Source organism: Plectrocnemia conspersa, unplaced genomic scaffold, assembly GCF_051122295.1.
Source record: "Plectrocnemia conspersa isolate PC_06_02 unplaced genomic scaffold, ASM5112229v1 ptg000010l, whole genome shotgun sequence".
Taxonomy (NCBI): domain Eukaryota; kingdom Metazoa; phylum Arthropoda; class Insecta; order Trichoptera; family Polycentropodidae; genus Plectrocnemia; species Plectrocnemia conspersa.
Window position 1 is genome coordinate 31,651,399 of NW_028277174.1, and position 17,097 is coordinate 31,668,495.

The 17,097-nt window shown below is 31.9% G+C and overlaps 1 protein-coding gene across 3 annotated transcripts in view; it reads left to right on the forward strand.

Annotated features, from left to right (window-relative positions):
• step (cytohesin steppke) overlaps positions 1-16,180 on the forward strand; it is a 61,827-nt gene extending 45,647 nt beyond the window's left edge. For all 3 annotated transcript variants that reach the window (XM_088195290.1, XM_088195289.1, XM_088195291.1), the window contains 7 exons: positions 5,054-5,186; positions 11,250-11,448; positions 11,519-11,780; positions 11,858-11,976; positions 12,046-12,157; positions 14,194-14,324; positions 14,401-16,180. In XM_088195290.1, the coding sequence (XP_088051416.1) occupies positions 5,054-5,186; positions 11,250-11,448; positions 11,519-11,780; positions 11,858-11,976; positions 12,046-12,157; positions 14,194-14,324; positions 14,401-14,554 (1,110 nt within the window). In that variant the 3' untranslated portion in view covers positions 14,555-16,180. The remainder of the gene's footprint in view (positions 1-5,053; positions 5,187-11,249; positions 11,449-11,518; positions 11,781-11,857; positions 11,977-12,045; positions 12,158-14,193; positions 14,325-14,400) is intronic.
• Positions 16,181-17,097: the final 917 nt, after the last annotated feature.

Sequence of the window (17,097 nt, forward strand, 5' to 3'; positions counted from 1 at the left end):
AAAAATCTTTGAATAAAACAAATTGTATTCTTAAGCAACACATTAAATCGTTCTTTCTTTTAATATACCCGAGTGACTAGTGTCGCTCCAATGCGCCTTTATTTTGTTATGAAATGCGAAACAGTGAGATGCTTCTACTCTATAAAGTGCTTTTGCCTTCAAAATACATTAGTAAATAAAATGTGTATCGGGGTGTCTACTATGACCGAAATTCTCAGAATTAGGTGTTCCAATTGTTGAATGAAAGGGTTGTTCAATTAGTAAATGTGTGATAAAATGATGTCCGCTCATTACTTAAAACGGCGTTCAAGTTGAGACCACCAGACGTACCTTCAACGTTGACACAGCGCAAAGGGTTAACCGCAACTTATCGCAATTCGTCCGAATTACGTGACGCTTTATCCACTTCTTGTGCGTGTTCGTATGTCGAAGTCGCATGCCTAAACTCATTTAGTCAGTTGAAATTGAACCATCGCTCGTTCGATTCGCCGTACAATGTTGCAGTGGTTCCGTTGCTGCTGCTGCGGTGCGGGTATGAAAATTCGCCATCAGTCCCAGCACGTGAGTGCGATTACGATTTTACGGATTAATTCAATTTGCAACGCAGGGTTGACGTAGTAGTAATTCTAATTACGTCATTCGCCTATTTGGAGACACGCTAGTAACATGTATGCGGTACGTACAATACAATAAGCGATGACCTCAACGTAGGATATGATATATGTATAATAGCTGCACGAAGCGATTAGGCTATCTATATCAATTGTAGGCTTATTGTGTTTTTTATTCGAGGCTGGGTAATTACAGCTTTTCATATTTTTTTTATCTTACACTTGATTCTAATATTTGTGTTTTTGATTTTTTGTACTGATGACGAAATAAGTGTTTCAGAGTATTCGCACAAATGCGAATTCACATCCACATTCCACATTTGCCCCTTCGAAATTACCTTGTTTTGGGTGAAAGCGTTTGCGAAATAAAAAATATTCATATTTCAAAAAAAAAAAGATAAGGAGAAAGCCTCCATACAATTTTGCAATCTGTCTATTTCCAATCGGAACGGTTTCTTCTTATCTGATTATTAATGCAGTTCTTAGATTACCAATGCAAAGACAAGGCATTACAGTAGTTGAGAAAATCATTTTTTGCTATTCAAATACTTCCAAACTTCTATTATATTTATGATCTGATTCTCAAGACATCATCATTTCCTGATCTATGGAAATGCACAAAAGTCACCCCTATTCATAAAAAGAGTGACAAATTATATATAAAGAATTATAGACCAGTCGCAGTGTTGTCAGCTCCTGCTAAATTATTTGAAATAATTATTCATAAATATCTCTATAATCACTTTCGGCAAGTTTTATTAGACCAACAGCACGGGTTTCGTCCTGCCCGTTCCACTGTTACTAACCTTCTGTCGTTCACCAAAACAGTGACAACTTCTCTCGATGCGGGAATTAAAGTCGTCGTGTATACAGATTTTGAGAAAGCCTTTGACAAATTTTGTCATAGGTTATTATTAAAAAAATTGCCGAACATCGGTTGATCGGATAATTTAACTCGGTTATTCTCGAGTTATTTAAGCAATCGTAGACAGTTGGTAACCTATGGTGGCCGATTGTCGAAAGAATATTTTACCCCTTCGGGGGTTTCTCAAGGATCCAATCTGGGCCCTCTGCTTTTTGTGTTATTTATTAATGACATAAATACAGCAATTACAAATTCAAGTTTTCTTCTGTACGCAGATGATTTAAAATTCTGTTGTGGACTTCTTCTCTTTACAAAGTGATTTAGACTCTCTATGGAGATGGGCTTCCGTTATCCGTCTGCCCTTTAGTGTCGGAAAGTACCATACTGTATCATTTTCTCGATCCCATTCGCCATCAGCTTATTTCTACCATCTCGGTGGTAACATTTTGACTAAAGAAACTTCCACTAAAGATCTCGGAATCACCTTCGAGAGTAAATGGAGGTTCTCTCTACACATACACGACGTCTGTGATAAATCTTCCAAGATGCTCGGCTTTGTTATGAGGAATGCCTTTCACTTTGACGATCCGTCAGTTATTCGCATCCTCTATGACACCTTAGTTCGTAGCATTCTTGAATCGGGATCTATAATTTGGAATCCCCGAATAGCCAAATATTCCCTTTTAGTGGAAAAAATTCAAAAAAGGTATTTAAGATACCTTTACAAAAGGACATTTGGTTATTATCCGTACATATATCCCAGCGCCTTTCTTTTAGGAGCGTTGGGATACGATTCTCTGAGCTTTCGCAGAAAGTTATATGTCGCTAAGCATTTTTCAAATTAGTAAAAGGTGCTGTCGACAATCCAGCTATTATCGAGGAATTCCAGTTTTGGGTTCCGGAACATTTCGAGAATCACGATCGCGTCCTCTTTTGATGGCCGTTAGGGCTAGGACGTCCGCACTTGCCGACTCGCATATAGCTGTGGCCATCCGGCTCCTTAATACGCTGGCATTACATATTGACCTGTTTAATGTTAGCTACGAGGAGCTGATCTAGTTTGTATCATTTCATTTTGATATTTTATAATTTTTTGTCAAGTTTATTATTTTCAAGTATTGTTCTATTTATGTATATATACGTTTTTTTTGTTTTATAAATTTAAAATTTGTTTTTTACCATCGTGGCGCACTGGGGTAACCTGTTAGGCCACGATGGTCTTAATTTAATCTAAAAAATAAAAAAATAAAATGCATGCATATTTTCAAACATATAGCACGAACCCACCCTTTCTTATGCAGCTGTTTAAAAAATGTGCGACGGTTGTAATTATTTTGAGATGTTATTTACAGTCAAGTTATTGTTTGTAATGGAACCCATACATTAAGCACGTACCGCTGATTAGTTCCTAGAAATGTTTTCGTCTAAGGGTTTAATGAAAGTTGTGATATTATGGAGTAATATATTTACTAGTTTATATTAAAAACGATCACAAATGTATAAAGACAAACATCAGTTAAAAACATAATTAAAAATGCGTCTTAATATATTTTCTTCCCTTATATTCTACTTCGTCCGCTTTCCTTTGCAGGAACCTACAATAATCTGCCATAATACTAGCATTCTATTTTTCTTGAAAACGGTTTTCTATAATAGTCTAGCATTTAAATAAGTTTAAAAATATTGGGAAGGCGTGTGTTCCACATGCACTAAGCGACGAGAACAAGGCGACGCGCCTGCCTCATATTGCGAGAATCACGCGAAAAAAAATGAATGCTCTCGGATGGAAAACTGTTGCGCACCTCCATATTCTCCCGATATAGCACCATCAGATTACCATTTATTTAAGTTTACAACATAATTTATATGGTAAAAAATGAATAGTTTAATTTATTAATATTAAAACATTTCTATCTGAATATTTTAGCTAACAGCCAGTCAGGTTTAATAAATGTGGAATTAAAAACTTGTCTGATCGACGGAATAAGGTTGTATCTGTTAATGCTTATTGGAAAAATACTTTTCATTAAAAAAAAATCCGTCCTTCTGGGTACTCCTAATATTTATAAAATATATATATACCTATCTTTAACTGAAAAATCTGACGTGATAGATTTTTTGTTTTCGAGTTTGAATTTACTTACTGCAAATTACAAAAAAAAGTTGGAAAATATTTGCTAGTGTAATTATTTGATCTATTTTATGTAATGGTTATCATGACGCATTGAAGAGACCTGTAAAAAATAATATTTAAATTTGTAATCTAAATTTTCTAGTGCATAATGCCATAAGCAATCTGTATTGGCAGTAAATTGCACTATTATATCATTAGGTACAAAATCGATGACTGTCGGTAATCAAACTTGTTAGACAGAGCAACTTGCTCATTGCGCCATGCTAATGCTAATAAATAAGCAATTAAATAATCCAACCAACCCATTAACCAAATTCTACAGGAACTAGTTATCTTCTATAACTCGCAACTGCCAATTTGCGTTCGGTTAATTAGCGAACTGGCGCTTAAGCCGAATTAACGAACCGCGAATCGCATACCGGCGGAAAATCGGCCGCCTTTCGACCGGAAAACCTAACCGAATTATAATAACATTCGAAATGCCGAATCTCTCTGTTGATTTTAGATGGTTAGAGTCTTCTCCATCGGTGGCGGGGGTCAGGGACGTCATTTACCCCCTCCTCCCTTGAATTTGATCAGAAAAATGCATGGAATTTAATTAAATTCTATTTAAAGTATTTAAAAAAAAACCTGAAATTCTCGGGTTTTCCCTCGAAGAAAATCTTTTACAATATGTTATTTCAGTGAAATCATATCGGAATACATTTTCACCAGTAGATATATATTTTTAGGTGCTAGTAAGATTATATATACATTAACATACTCATCATTATTTGCGATGTAAAATTTTAACAGTGAATGTGTATTTTTCATTAGTGGAGTTTAAATACATTTTTACCAGTAGATATATATTTTTACTAGCGAAAATATAATTTAACTGCGACTGCGCCGGCACGATTTTATTGCTTTTGACATGGATTTTTGACTTCTGAGAAATGATGATTTTTTGCGCTCTCCTATTGGTAAAAATTCGGTTTAGTTAGGCACTTTTGAATTTATTAAAAAAATGCATATCATTTAATAAAATACTATAAATCTTAATGACATGGAAATAATAAAAAACGACCACTGACTGGCCAACTTTTGCTCCCCCCTGAAAAAGCTGAAATAACGTCCCTGGCGGGGGTGGGTTTTTCGATTAACACGACAACACCCCTTCATGCGCCATCTGTCGCCCAGTTCGGTTTATTGCTTGCAATTTTGGCAACGGGAAAACGCAACGTCGTAAATTACGCGTTTATGGCGCGCCTCATACGTGGGGTTTTCGCCTCTTTTATGGGCAGTTTTTCACGTCGGCGAACATTGCACTTTTCCGTATAATACGTTCTATGTCTTTTGAAAGGGCGACTATATAAACTATGATAGTGTTCGTTTTTTTACGAAAATTTATTAATTGAAAATATCCTGTGTATTTTTATAACGCTTGGCTTTTTTTGTTCATAGCAATTGAAAGATGAGCTGGGCGAGGTTGAAGGCGAGCTCGAATCCCTCGAGGGCATGGACGAGGGCAAGCAGAACAACAAGCCGAAACAGATGACCATAGGCAGAAAGAAGTTCAACATGGACCCGAAGAAAGGTAGACATTTTTCTTTTTGATGTTCCTTAATTGGCCCTGGGGAGAAAGGTCGCGCGGCTGCTGTTGACCCCTGCAATTGAAAGCCCGCGGGTCAAACTATATGACCCATTTCACTACGCGTCGGAATCTTACATTTTTCTCTTTCAACACTTCTTGTGATGTGCGATTTTATGAGAATACTTGATTTTCAAGGAATATGTATAGAGTTAAAAATAAAATAATAGTAAAAGATTTTTCGTGCTAGTCTTTAGTTATTGTGAAGTATCAAGTTTTGCTCATTTTTATATATTATACAAATATCGTATAAGTCAGTTACTAATAACCGGAGGGCCTAGATTTAAGATGGTTATATTAAAAACTTAGATTTTGCCTTTACGTAAATCATAAAAAAGAGTTTTATTTTATTATAATTAAATAATAATATAATAAAACTAACATAAACTGCCACTTTCAGTTAGAAAAATGTTGAGATTTGTGTATAAACACAGCGTTAAAATCTCCTTGAAAGAAAAGTTAAATTTGTTAAATTGTGTTCAGTTTCGCTACTCTTGGCGATAGTTTTGGGTTTAGATGTGGCCGAAGTAAGTTCATGACGAAAATGTAGATGGAAGTAATTGAGTACGGCAATGTTCTGGCTTATATACTATTGAGGATTTGGGGGAAGTCCAACGTCCCTTCCAGTTCTCGATTATCTGACTAATCCGGATGATCCAGGGCGGAACCATACTCTTTGTTTTTGTCTATACGTGTCTTATTCGATTATTTTGGATGTACTTCTGTGGAATGTGCAATTCCGAGATTCTGTACCTGCTCGTCTGAGATATCTTTTTTTTGTTAAAATAAGATTTCATAAAACTGTTTCAATTCAAATATTCGGAGATATTTATATATAGCGCTAATAGATTCTGCTCTGTTAATTTGTCATGCAGACGTAAAACTCAGATTCTTAGTAAATTTGAGGGAAGCAGATCTATAGGCTTAAGTTTTAAGCAAACTTCGATCAACGGTTTTTTTAAATTTTATTTAACCCTTTGTAGTCCAAAGTTTTTTGTTGTAAAGTGTTGCCTAAGGTCAAAGCCATTTTGAATGAATATATTCAATCAAATAATTTAATGATCATTATATATTATAAAAAGAAGAAAAAAATCTGTATATCCTTTTAGGTGTATATTATATAAAATTAATTTTATTTTGTCAGAATTAAATTTAGAAGTTTAATTATATATTTATAATATAAATGGTATTACATTATATTTATTTATTTATTTATTACTAGACTTAATTTTTTTTATTAAAATATTATTTTTATAATTGAACGGAATTTAATTGATATTAATTCAAAAAAGTACTAATATTAATCTTATTTGATTATATAGAGATATTTGTATAATAAATGAAATATTTAAAATACATTTTAATTATCAAGTTTTCCTATTTTTTTTATAATATTATTAATTATAAGATATGATTTTAAATAACGAAAACATGTCCAGACGGTATGGACATAGATAGGAGCTGCTAGAAAAAAACAGATGTCCAAAATTGTGTGCACAAAGGACTCTAAAGGGTTAAAGTAATTGATTAACCCGTGGATTCGTTGAATTGAAATATCATGTTTTAAACCGTTAAGCGGTATCGCCGTACATGTACGGTAGTCGAAATTTAACGAAATTTAATAATAAAAAATATTAATACAAAAAAGTAATAAATCAATAAATCAAGCAATAAAACGGTGAGAATCATTGATTTTTTCTATATTTTACAATATAAAATAATAACAAATAAAAAAAAACAAATAATTATGTGTATACTAACAAATTGATAAATGAGTATAAATTAACTCACTACTAAGGGTTAAATCTTTATTTTCATATTAATATTTTAAATATACAATAGACGCCCCAATAACACGATAAATTTGGAACGTGCTATTTGGGTGCGTGTAGTTAGGGGACTTAAAAATATTCAATTTTTTGCAAAGCGCGTGTGGTGAGATATCCTTCCTTTGGCTCACTCATACAAAGTAACGGGCACCCCAATTTTCCGTGTTATTGGGGGTCTACTGTAAAATGAAACAGTCGCAGAATCTTTATTTTTATATAAATACAAGAACTAAGCATTTGATTTAAACAACCAGTGATTGTAAATCTTTCATTATATGTTTAAATGAATAAATATGAAATTTAATATTAATTTACTCAGTGGCTTCCAAAGTTTCTTTTTTTACTTTTAAACATGAAATAATCGATAAAAAATGTTTTATCATGCTCTAGTGCGAATAATTTTTGTGCAACCAAAAATAATAAGAATTGGGTAATCGACCCCTGTCGGGAATCACCCCAGCGTGAATTATTGGCAATCGAGACGATAAGAACCGGAAAAACCTGAATAACAAACGACCAACAAATCGAAATGGTCCGCCAGTTCGATTCAATGCGAAACGAAAAAATGCTCTCGATTTTCGAAGTAAAAGTCTTCCAACTCAGGCGAGCGATGTATTCAGAGAAGGAGCATAAAAATAAATACATCATCATAATGTCGGGTCATAAAGCATAACTGATGTATTAACACACATAGGTGTACTTTTTCGCTCCTCGCTTTATCTACGATGTTTATACGTGCCAGAAAAGCAATCAAGTTTTCATAGAACGAATTGAGGCATATTTCTCAAGATTCAATGCAATTAACTTATTCTATATAGTTTATATACAATATATACTAATAGATAAAAACGACATATATATATCTATGTATACAACTGATGAAATCAACCCCACCCCCATATCAGTACCATGGGGAATCAGTCCCCTCTTTTTCGGAGACCCATAGACCCATTAAGGACCGGATTGGCTATCAGCGTCCTTTTAGCGTCGCACTATATGGCATTAATCCTAAGGGATGTTCAAGTTATTTTTAGACTTTTATTATATCTGCGGTTCTTATAAATAGTTGTACCTGATATAAATTGAATCGAGCTTCTTGCGTATAACATATATTTATCATTTTATGGACTACTTTAAAAGTAATCGATGTTTGGTGTTTTAAAATAATATTAACGACGATTCTCAAATTAATTCGATAAATTAAAAAAATGTTAATAGGTAACTATTTGTCAATATTATTATATAAAACTCATAAAATTGAAATATGAAAAATGTAAAGTAGCAACAGCTTATATTGAGATTTTTCTCTACTTTTTTTCTTCTCTTCAACGATCGTCCAGTTATCTGTTCATTAATAATAATAACATATATAATACATATGTATATACAATAATATACTGTATTATTATAATCACATACTATAATATATTACATATCGATGGCTTAAAGTGAAAAATTACCAACTCCATATTTGACAACTTTACAAGAGAAAAATAAAACTAAAGAACTTGAAAATAGGAAAATAAAATATCTCATGTAAGTCATTTTCACCCAAAAGTGGAGTTAGCAAATTTACATTTTGAGCCATCATCATTAGTATATATATTTTTATGTATGAAAATTTTCTGAGAATTCCTGAGAAAATCTAGAAGTCAAAATAAGGTTTCTTATTTATCGGGAAATGAAAAACATCACAAGTCACAACTCATTATTTAACTAAATTATTAATTTAAAAAAAAAGTCAAAAATATTTTTTAAATATTAATCCAAGTCTGGCTAATTTAAGTTTGCTACTTTTTAAATTTAGAAATTATTTTTATTAGATTTTTTTTTAAAAGGAACATAAAAAAAAATGTTTTGCACTATGCTCTCATAAATTCGCACATTGCGCTCTAAACCTCGCGCTTATTTTTATTTTTTACTATTTTATTGATAAACTTTAATTTACAAAAACTGAAATATTTATCAGATAATATACATAAGATAATTTGTCAGATACGAATAATGATTAGATAAAAATACACACCAAAACCAGATAAAAATCAATGTTAGGCAATATTATTTTTAGATCGACTATGAGGATCTTTTTAGTTGTTTCTAAAGTTTTTAATTAAATCTTCCGTTTAACATGACAGGCGTAAGCCCAATGTGTTACAACGGGTAAAATTGTACCAACTAAGTAAGTCAATCAGACAAAATGAATACTTACGAGTAAGTATTAGCACCATTCAGTGGCGTAGTTATGGGGGGGGGGGGGAAGGAGCGGGGCGGCACTAGCTTGGGGGCGGCATATTCGCGATGGGATCGTCTAGTGTGGTTCTTAACCCTGAATGCTTAATAATAAATTTATTATTTTAAGAAATGCTGATTTTATGACCCTGCAAAAAATGTACGTGGGGGGGCGGCAATTTCAAGGATCGCCCTGGGCGGCACATACCCTAGCTACGTCACTGGCCCCATTAGACTGAAAGTCTGGGAATCGGTGTTATTTTATTTATATTATTAATTAGTATGTGTTATACAATTAATAATCAATAGTTGTCACTGCAGCTGGGGCATTTTGTTTATTAATAATAGTGCATTTTTTTTATAAATAATAATTCGAGTGCCACTGTCGAGGCTCGAACCGGCAACCTCAGAGTTACTAGTCTGAGACGTTACGGACTACGCTATTTCGTCCTTAATTTTAATCCCTTATATTTTGTCAACATGTTTCGCGAAATCACCTGTTTCATAATGCATTATTTTTATTTTTCTGTCGCACTTTTCGATTTTCATTATTATTTTGCACATTACTACAAAAAACTGTTTCATAGTGTATTGTGCATCTGAAAATGAACTAAAATAAGGGGAGAATTCTAACAATATAAATTTGGCCAGTATAAAAAAATATGTTCAATTTCAAAATAATTTTTTAAAATTTTTATTTAATTTCGAACCTTATTAGACGACCCATTTTTTTTAAATATTGGGTGAATTCAATTGTAATTTAGCTGTGCAGCGCAAAATTTTTAATGGGAAAATCGTCAACAATTTTTTTTGCCATTCACATACTTCCGATATTTATTAAAAACTTCCAAGAAATCATGTATATTTTCATACATCTAGCACGGATTCACCCTTTCTTATGCTACAGTATAAAAATACAGCAGTGTAAAACATTTAACAAACAAGTCATCAAATTTCTCGAGAAATGAGAATTTTTGATTTGACATTTTTCTCAAAAGATTCTCGATACACTGGTACATATGTACACCTTGGTATTTATTTAAAGATGTGTTTCTTGAGAAAGCCTCGTTTTCTAATAAGCTAATAAATATATATTACCTTTACTTCTAGTAAATATAAATTACCTAATCTTACCCTTGGATCGTATTATGATTCTACACGATTCTTACCCATTCCTCACAAAAATTCAGCTATTATTCTACAAATTATACTATAGCGCGCGAATAAAATCGAACCTGTGAATAATTCAGAGCGATTATCATAATCGCGGCCTTCGTGACCCTCGTTTATTTATTTATTTTTGTTAAATTATTCGTCTTTCGCAAACAGTCGTTGACGAATTGCAAATTGTCGTGTGTGTTGTACATATAGCCACTACACGTATTATGTGTGTCTCGGAGGGCTCTCTCTCTACATAGGCGAGTGCCCACTCCAGCGAGTGCCTAGTCAGTTGTCTTTCGTTATTCTTTTGTACGGTCGAGTTTCTGCCTATTCGTACGTTTTTATTGTACATATGGGTCAAGTGTCCTAGAGGCTGTCTTCATTTGGAAAATTCACCGGCTATTCACGCTCCTCTTTTGTACACCGTGCGGATAACGAGGGGTTGCTGAATTATGCCTGTGTTCTTACTTTTGCATTATGTACCGTGTCCTCTTTTATACTAGACGCTTCTCCAAACTTTGCCAATTAAAAATATATCCTAGTTTGATCAGCGATTCTTCTACATAAACAAGTTTAAAAATAAATAATATGGTCCTTGAAAAGCTTTGTTTTTTACTTTCTCGACCTTTCACTATCCATTTCTGAAGATATCAGTGCTTTTATGTGGAGCTATTTATTTTATTCCAGTTCCTGGATTAGTCTTTTAAATCAATCACTTGGCAATAATGCGATTATTTCATTCATTGAATCATATATACAATAATTCATAATATTTTTATTATTTTTTCAGGCATTGAATATTTATATGAAAATGGCCTTCTACAACGAACACCTGAAGACGTAGCTCAATTCTTATACAAGGGCGAAGGACTCAACAAGACTGCAATCGGAGATTATTTAGGCGAAAGGAACGATTTCAACGAGAGCGTTCTGAAATCGTTTGTAGACCTACACGACTTTACGGATTTAATACTCGTTCAAGCGTTAAGGTGAGCCACTCGATCGAAATCAGTACAATTAAAAATATATGCTTATTTGTAATTATTGTGCGATTTACAGACAGTTTTTATGGAGTTTTCGATTACCCGGCGAGGCGCAGAAAATCGATCGCATGATGGAGTGCTTCGCTCAGCGGTACTGTCAGTTAAATCCGGACATATTCACCAACACAGATACATGTTACGTTTTAAGTTTCGCCATTATTATGTTAAACACGTCGTTGCACAATCCGAGCGTACGCGATAAGCCCACTCCCGAGCAATTTGTGGCAATGAACCGAGGGATCAACAACGGCGGAGATCTGCCTCAAGAGTTGCTTCTGGTAAGTTTTAAACGCATCTAGATGTCCTCGATTCAATAATCGATCTAGAATTATATTAATAAAATTTTACTTTACAGTCACTATATGAATCAATCAAAACGGAACCTTTTAAAATACCCGAAGACGACGGTAATGATCTTATGCACACATTCTTCAATCCCGATAAAGAGGGATGGTTATGGAAACAGGGTGGAAGGTAATTTTTATTCGTTATATACTACACTATTTGTATATATCTCGTATTAATTATTGTTTTCATTTTTAGATATAAATCATGGAAGAGAAGATGGTTTATACTTAACGACAATTGCTTATATTATTTTGAATATACGACAGATAAAGAACCTAGGGGAATAATTCCATTAGAAAATATATTGGTAAGTTATGAATTTAAATATGAATGTATTTTACTAAGTGTTACATAATAGTTTTAACCCTTTAAATGCCAGTGACTTTTTAGTGAGTCGCCTATTATTTCTCGTCGCGGGTCATTATTTATTTTTAAAAATAAAAATAAAATACTTGGTTTACTGATAAATGAAGCTAGTACAATAATCTTTAATAATTAAAAAATATAATTTTTAAATAATTCATTGACTTGTTTCAAAAAAATTAATCAACAAATGCTGCATCGGTGAGTCGCTGGCGTTTACGAGGTTAATAATAAAATTTCAATTTTTCTGATATTATCAATAATATGTGTCATTATTAATAATATTCTGATATTATCATAAAAATATTATTTGTATTTAGTGAGGAAAAAAATATTTATTCATGTTAATATTTATTTATCTCGGCGGAACATATATTTGGAAATCATTCGTTTTTAGTTACTAAAATATGTAAATAGATCTATATTACATACACAATCTAAATCCCTTTTGTGTTATCAATAAAGCAACGTATATATGTGAACAAAATATTCATAAGTTGATAAAAGTGAGACTTACATAAAATAATCACAAAAAACTTAAAATAAAATGTTAAGAACCACTGAATTAACTTTTTTATCAATAAATCAAAAATATTTTAAATAACTTCAATTTTATTTCGATGCAAGTGTAGCTCCTTAACGTTTTTTATAAAGTACACTTTTATGTATGATTTTTTCCAACAAAGTTATGAATTTTAAGTTTTTAAATTTGTCACTATTTTGCAAAAAAGTGACATCTTTTTTTTAGGGACTATTATAAGGGTTATTACGAGGTCTATTTTATAAGAAAAAATCAGGTTCATATGTTCAAAACGAAGAAAATAAGAGTCTCAAGAGTAAATCGCAACTCTTATAAAAGTTTGTATTGAGGTCCGATCAACTTTGTATAGAACTTGTTTTAAAGCAACAAACTATTTTTTTAAAATTTGATTTCGATGCAATGTAAAAATTTACTTTAATGTAAATAAAATAATCATAAAACTAAGGACACAAATAAAATATTCATTAGTAGATCAAATTAAGAAGTAAATAGAAAACTTACAATTAAATGTTGATAACCACTGAATTTAGTTATCGATAAATCAAAATTTTCTCTAATATATAAGTTGATAAATGTGACATAAATAAAAAAATTGTAATAAAATGTTGAGAACCACTGAATTAGCTTTATCTATGAATAAAATACAATAAATAAAATAAATATATTTGAAAAAATTAACCCTTTGACTCGGAAAACGACTAAAGTCGCCCAATTGATTTTTTTATCTCTGCAAAAATCAGTAAAAAAAATGTTTTTTAAGAAAAAAACTTTTTTTTGTGAATAAACATAAAATATCAATTTAAATAAATAAAAATTAAAAAATTAGAACATTTAAACACAGTATCAAGGTAAAATTTGCATTTTTAAAAAAAAAAACAATTTTATATTTATTTTTGCTTAATGCGTCAAAGGGTTAAAGAAAACAATTTAAAAAATTAATTCACTCTAATAATATTTTTCGAGAAATCCATAACGAGATGAATAACGTAGTATTAAGATTGCACGTCGCACAAAGAGTGATCTAAGATGAGGATTTTATTTATTTCGGCTCCGTCAACGAATTGAAAAATCCTAATCACGTACAATTTCCTGACTGTTTGAGTCAGAAAATTGTGCCTGATTATTCAGTACTTTACTGGAGCCAAAATAAATAAAATCGTTTATCACAGATCACTCTTTGCGCGATGTGCGATCCTAACGCTATGTTAGACATCTCATTTTTCGCACAACGGAGAATGTTATTACATACAATATAATTTACATGGTTTTTATTAAGTATCTTTTTTTTCTATCACTCAATCTAATCTCAATCTTGTTGTATGTGTTATATATATAATATAATACATTTGTAATTTTACGGTGGACTAGAAATATAAGATTATATGATATTTGATTCACTTTTAACATGTGATTTATAATTTGTTTTTATTTACTTTAAGGTTCGATCGACGTGCGATCGACAACGACAGCACTGTTTCGAGCTGTACGCGAGCGGTAGCGGTGAATTAATTAAGGCTTGTAAGACTGATTCGGAGGGAAAGGTTGTCGAGGGAAAACACACAGTTTATAGGTCAGTAGTAGTTGTGTTATTGCTAGTGACTTGTTACGTTATCGGGTCGTAATCATGTTTTGATTTTGTTTTGCAGAATGTCAGCGGCGACCCAAGAGGAGCGAAACGATTGGATAGAACGTTTGAACAATTCAATTAGTCACAATCCTTTCTATGACATGTTGACGGCAAGGAAACGTAAAGCGCAACACGCCACAAGCGCGGCGGCCACCCACATGGCACAGCATTAGTGAAGTGACGCCCACTCTGATTTCTAACAAGTGTGTTTTTGTTCTTGTGTGTGCAGTGTACTCTGAATTATGTCATAATATTTACGACGGTTGCTGTCATACAATTCATGAGTGAATCAGTTCTGCAGAAACCACCTCGGTTTTGAACGAATTAAATTTATATTTCATTTATTTTATGGTAATTATCCCTCTTTTTTAAACAAAACCTGTGGTCTTTATTTGAAAATGTATATAACGAATATTGTCTGTTGTCAGCCGAAATGTTTCTTATTAATTCAGTTTTCAGTATTTCTATTATAAGGAATATTGCACAATTTGATATTTTTGGTAGCGGGATTTTTTTATTCACGATTGATATTTTACTTGTCAACATTTTGACGTCTTACATGATTCTGCAGGGATTGATTCATTTATTTGCGATTTACGTATTTTGTTAGCAACTGAATCAACGGTACACGGTATATATTTTTATTTGATGAAAATTAATAAGCAAATATTCTTATGAACATGAAAGGTTTTATTTAGCTTTTTTTCTTTGCTTTTCAATGAAAAATGAGCCGATAACACGTTTAACGTTAACAAAATGCTTTAAAGGTGATGAATATAATGTTAAAAATTTTGTTGTATTGCGACTCTGTCCATAGCGTTTATATAAGTATATAGACATACGTTATATTCGATAATTAGCTAAAGTGGTAGTCTTAGGTGAGATTTTTTAAAACAATTTTTATGTATATATATATAGCGTTTGTATTATATAGTAATAAACATTTAAGAAAAAGTACAATATATGTACATATATTTATCTAAATACATAAGTTTTTGTACTAGACAATTTTCATATCAAAACATGTTGTTTTATCCTTAATAGTATTGTTTAAAGAAATTTATTAGACTAATTATGTAATTATACAAAAATGCTGACCCAAAGACGTAGTTTGGTTGCATTTCAGTTTGATTCGCTTTAATTTTTGTTTAAGTAACGAAAGATCTCACTGTGGAGATTTTTTCATTCCAATCCCTCTCGATTAGTATCACACTTTAATTTGATCGATTCTTTTTATTTATTACTCGAAACTGTGTGTATATTTATATATAAATTAATATATAAGCTGTGCACAAAAACGTCGTATTAAGTTTATTATGCCATAAAATGATTATTGGTTTAAAATGTATATATCGATATAAATAATTTATTTACATACATATATATAGACTATTTATTATTGTTCGGGTAGATTTTCTTTGCGTAATTATCCTAGATAATTATTTCTTAATTCGTTATCGATACGTAAGCTTTTCGAATACAATAATGAAGTCCAGGTGCCTTTTGTTGAATAGTTTGTTTCGAGCTCAAGAGCTAAACGCTTATAAGTACAATTGACATATTGTGATAAATATTCTTTAAAAAAATGATAGCGATCGTTGACTTTTGATTTACAAGATAGACATATCGTTTGCGTTACATTTTTGTAAAATTATCGTGTGCAACTTGTGCGTTCTGATTTATTGTTACTCATGTGTATGTATATTTAATATAAAAAAATACCTAAATTTTGTTAAATATATATATTATAATTATGATTTGTTTCTATCATTTCTATATTAAAAAATATAAAAATTAAATTTGTATTTTATTGTATACTCTATAGATCAAAATTCAATATGCAAATAAGCCATTATATGTTGATGCTGAACATGTTACGGAGCCAGGGCCGCCGAGAGCGAATCCGGGCCCTGGGAAAACAATCATTCCAGGCCTCATGACGAAAATGGCATTTTATATATTGTTTAACATCGTAATATAATTTCTAAGAATTTATTTTTCAAAAATTGTAAAAAAAAATAAGGGGGCTGGGGCGCTAAATAGCATTTTCGCCCCCAGGCGCAAACTACTTTAGCTACGGCACTGACAATCAATATTGATTGCACTTTCTTGATCAACGAGTAAGATTCAATATTTTTAAGGAAACTTCTGACTGTGGAAAATTTAGAAAGAAGAACCCACCTCTTTATGATATTGCCAAAAAAATAATGATATTCTGAATAGTAACAAAGAATGACGATGCCAGATGGCCACATTCGGCCAAGGGGTAGAGGACAATAGTCTTTTTACGCAGGGTATATTACGCATTGTCTATCGCGCATTATTTTCACATAAACGGATGAAAACCGTTTACGAGTAATTAACGTCTCAGGTGGTCCGTGAAATATTAACAATTATTAACGCAATTGGTTAATCCCGAGATCTATCTTCCACTGTTAGGCCTTACTTTAGATACGAGTCAGTATTTATTTTTATTTCTTCGAAATGGTTGTTAAAATTACCTCTAAATTAATTGTGCAGGTGGTTTTAGACGTCTACAGCGCAAGCAAAACATAAAAAATTGTTTATGTAGGTACATCCAATATTTTTTATCGTTATAGCATTAGATACTGTAGGGGGCCTATTTATATATGTATTTATTTAGGTTTATTATTGCCAAAACTTGGCGGCACTCTGGTTGCTGGCGTGATGGACTCTCTTCTCTTGACAACTTCGG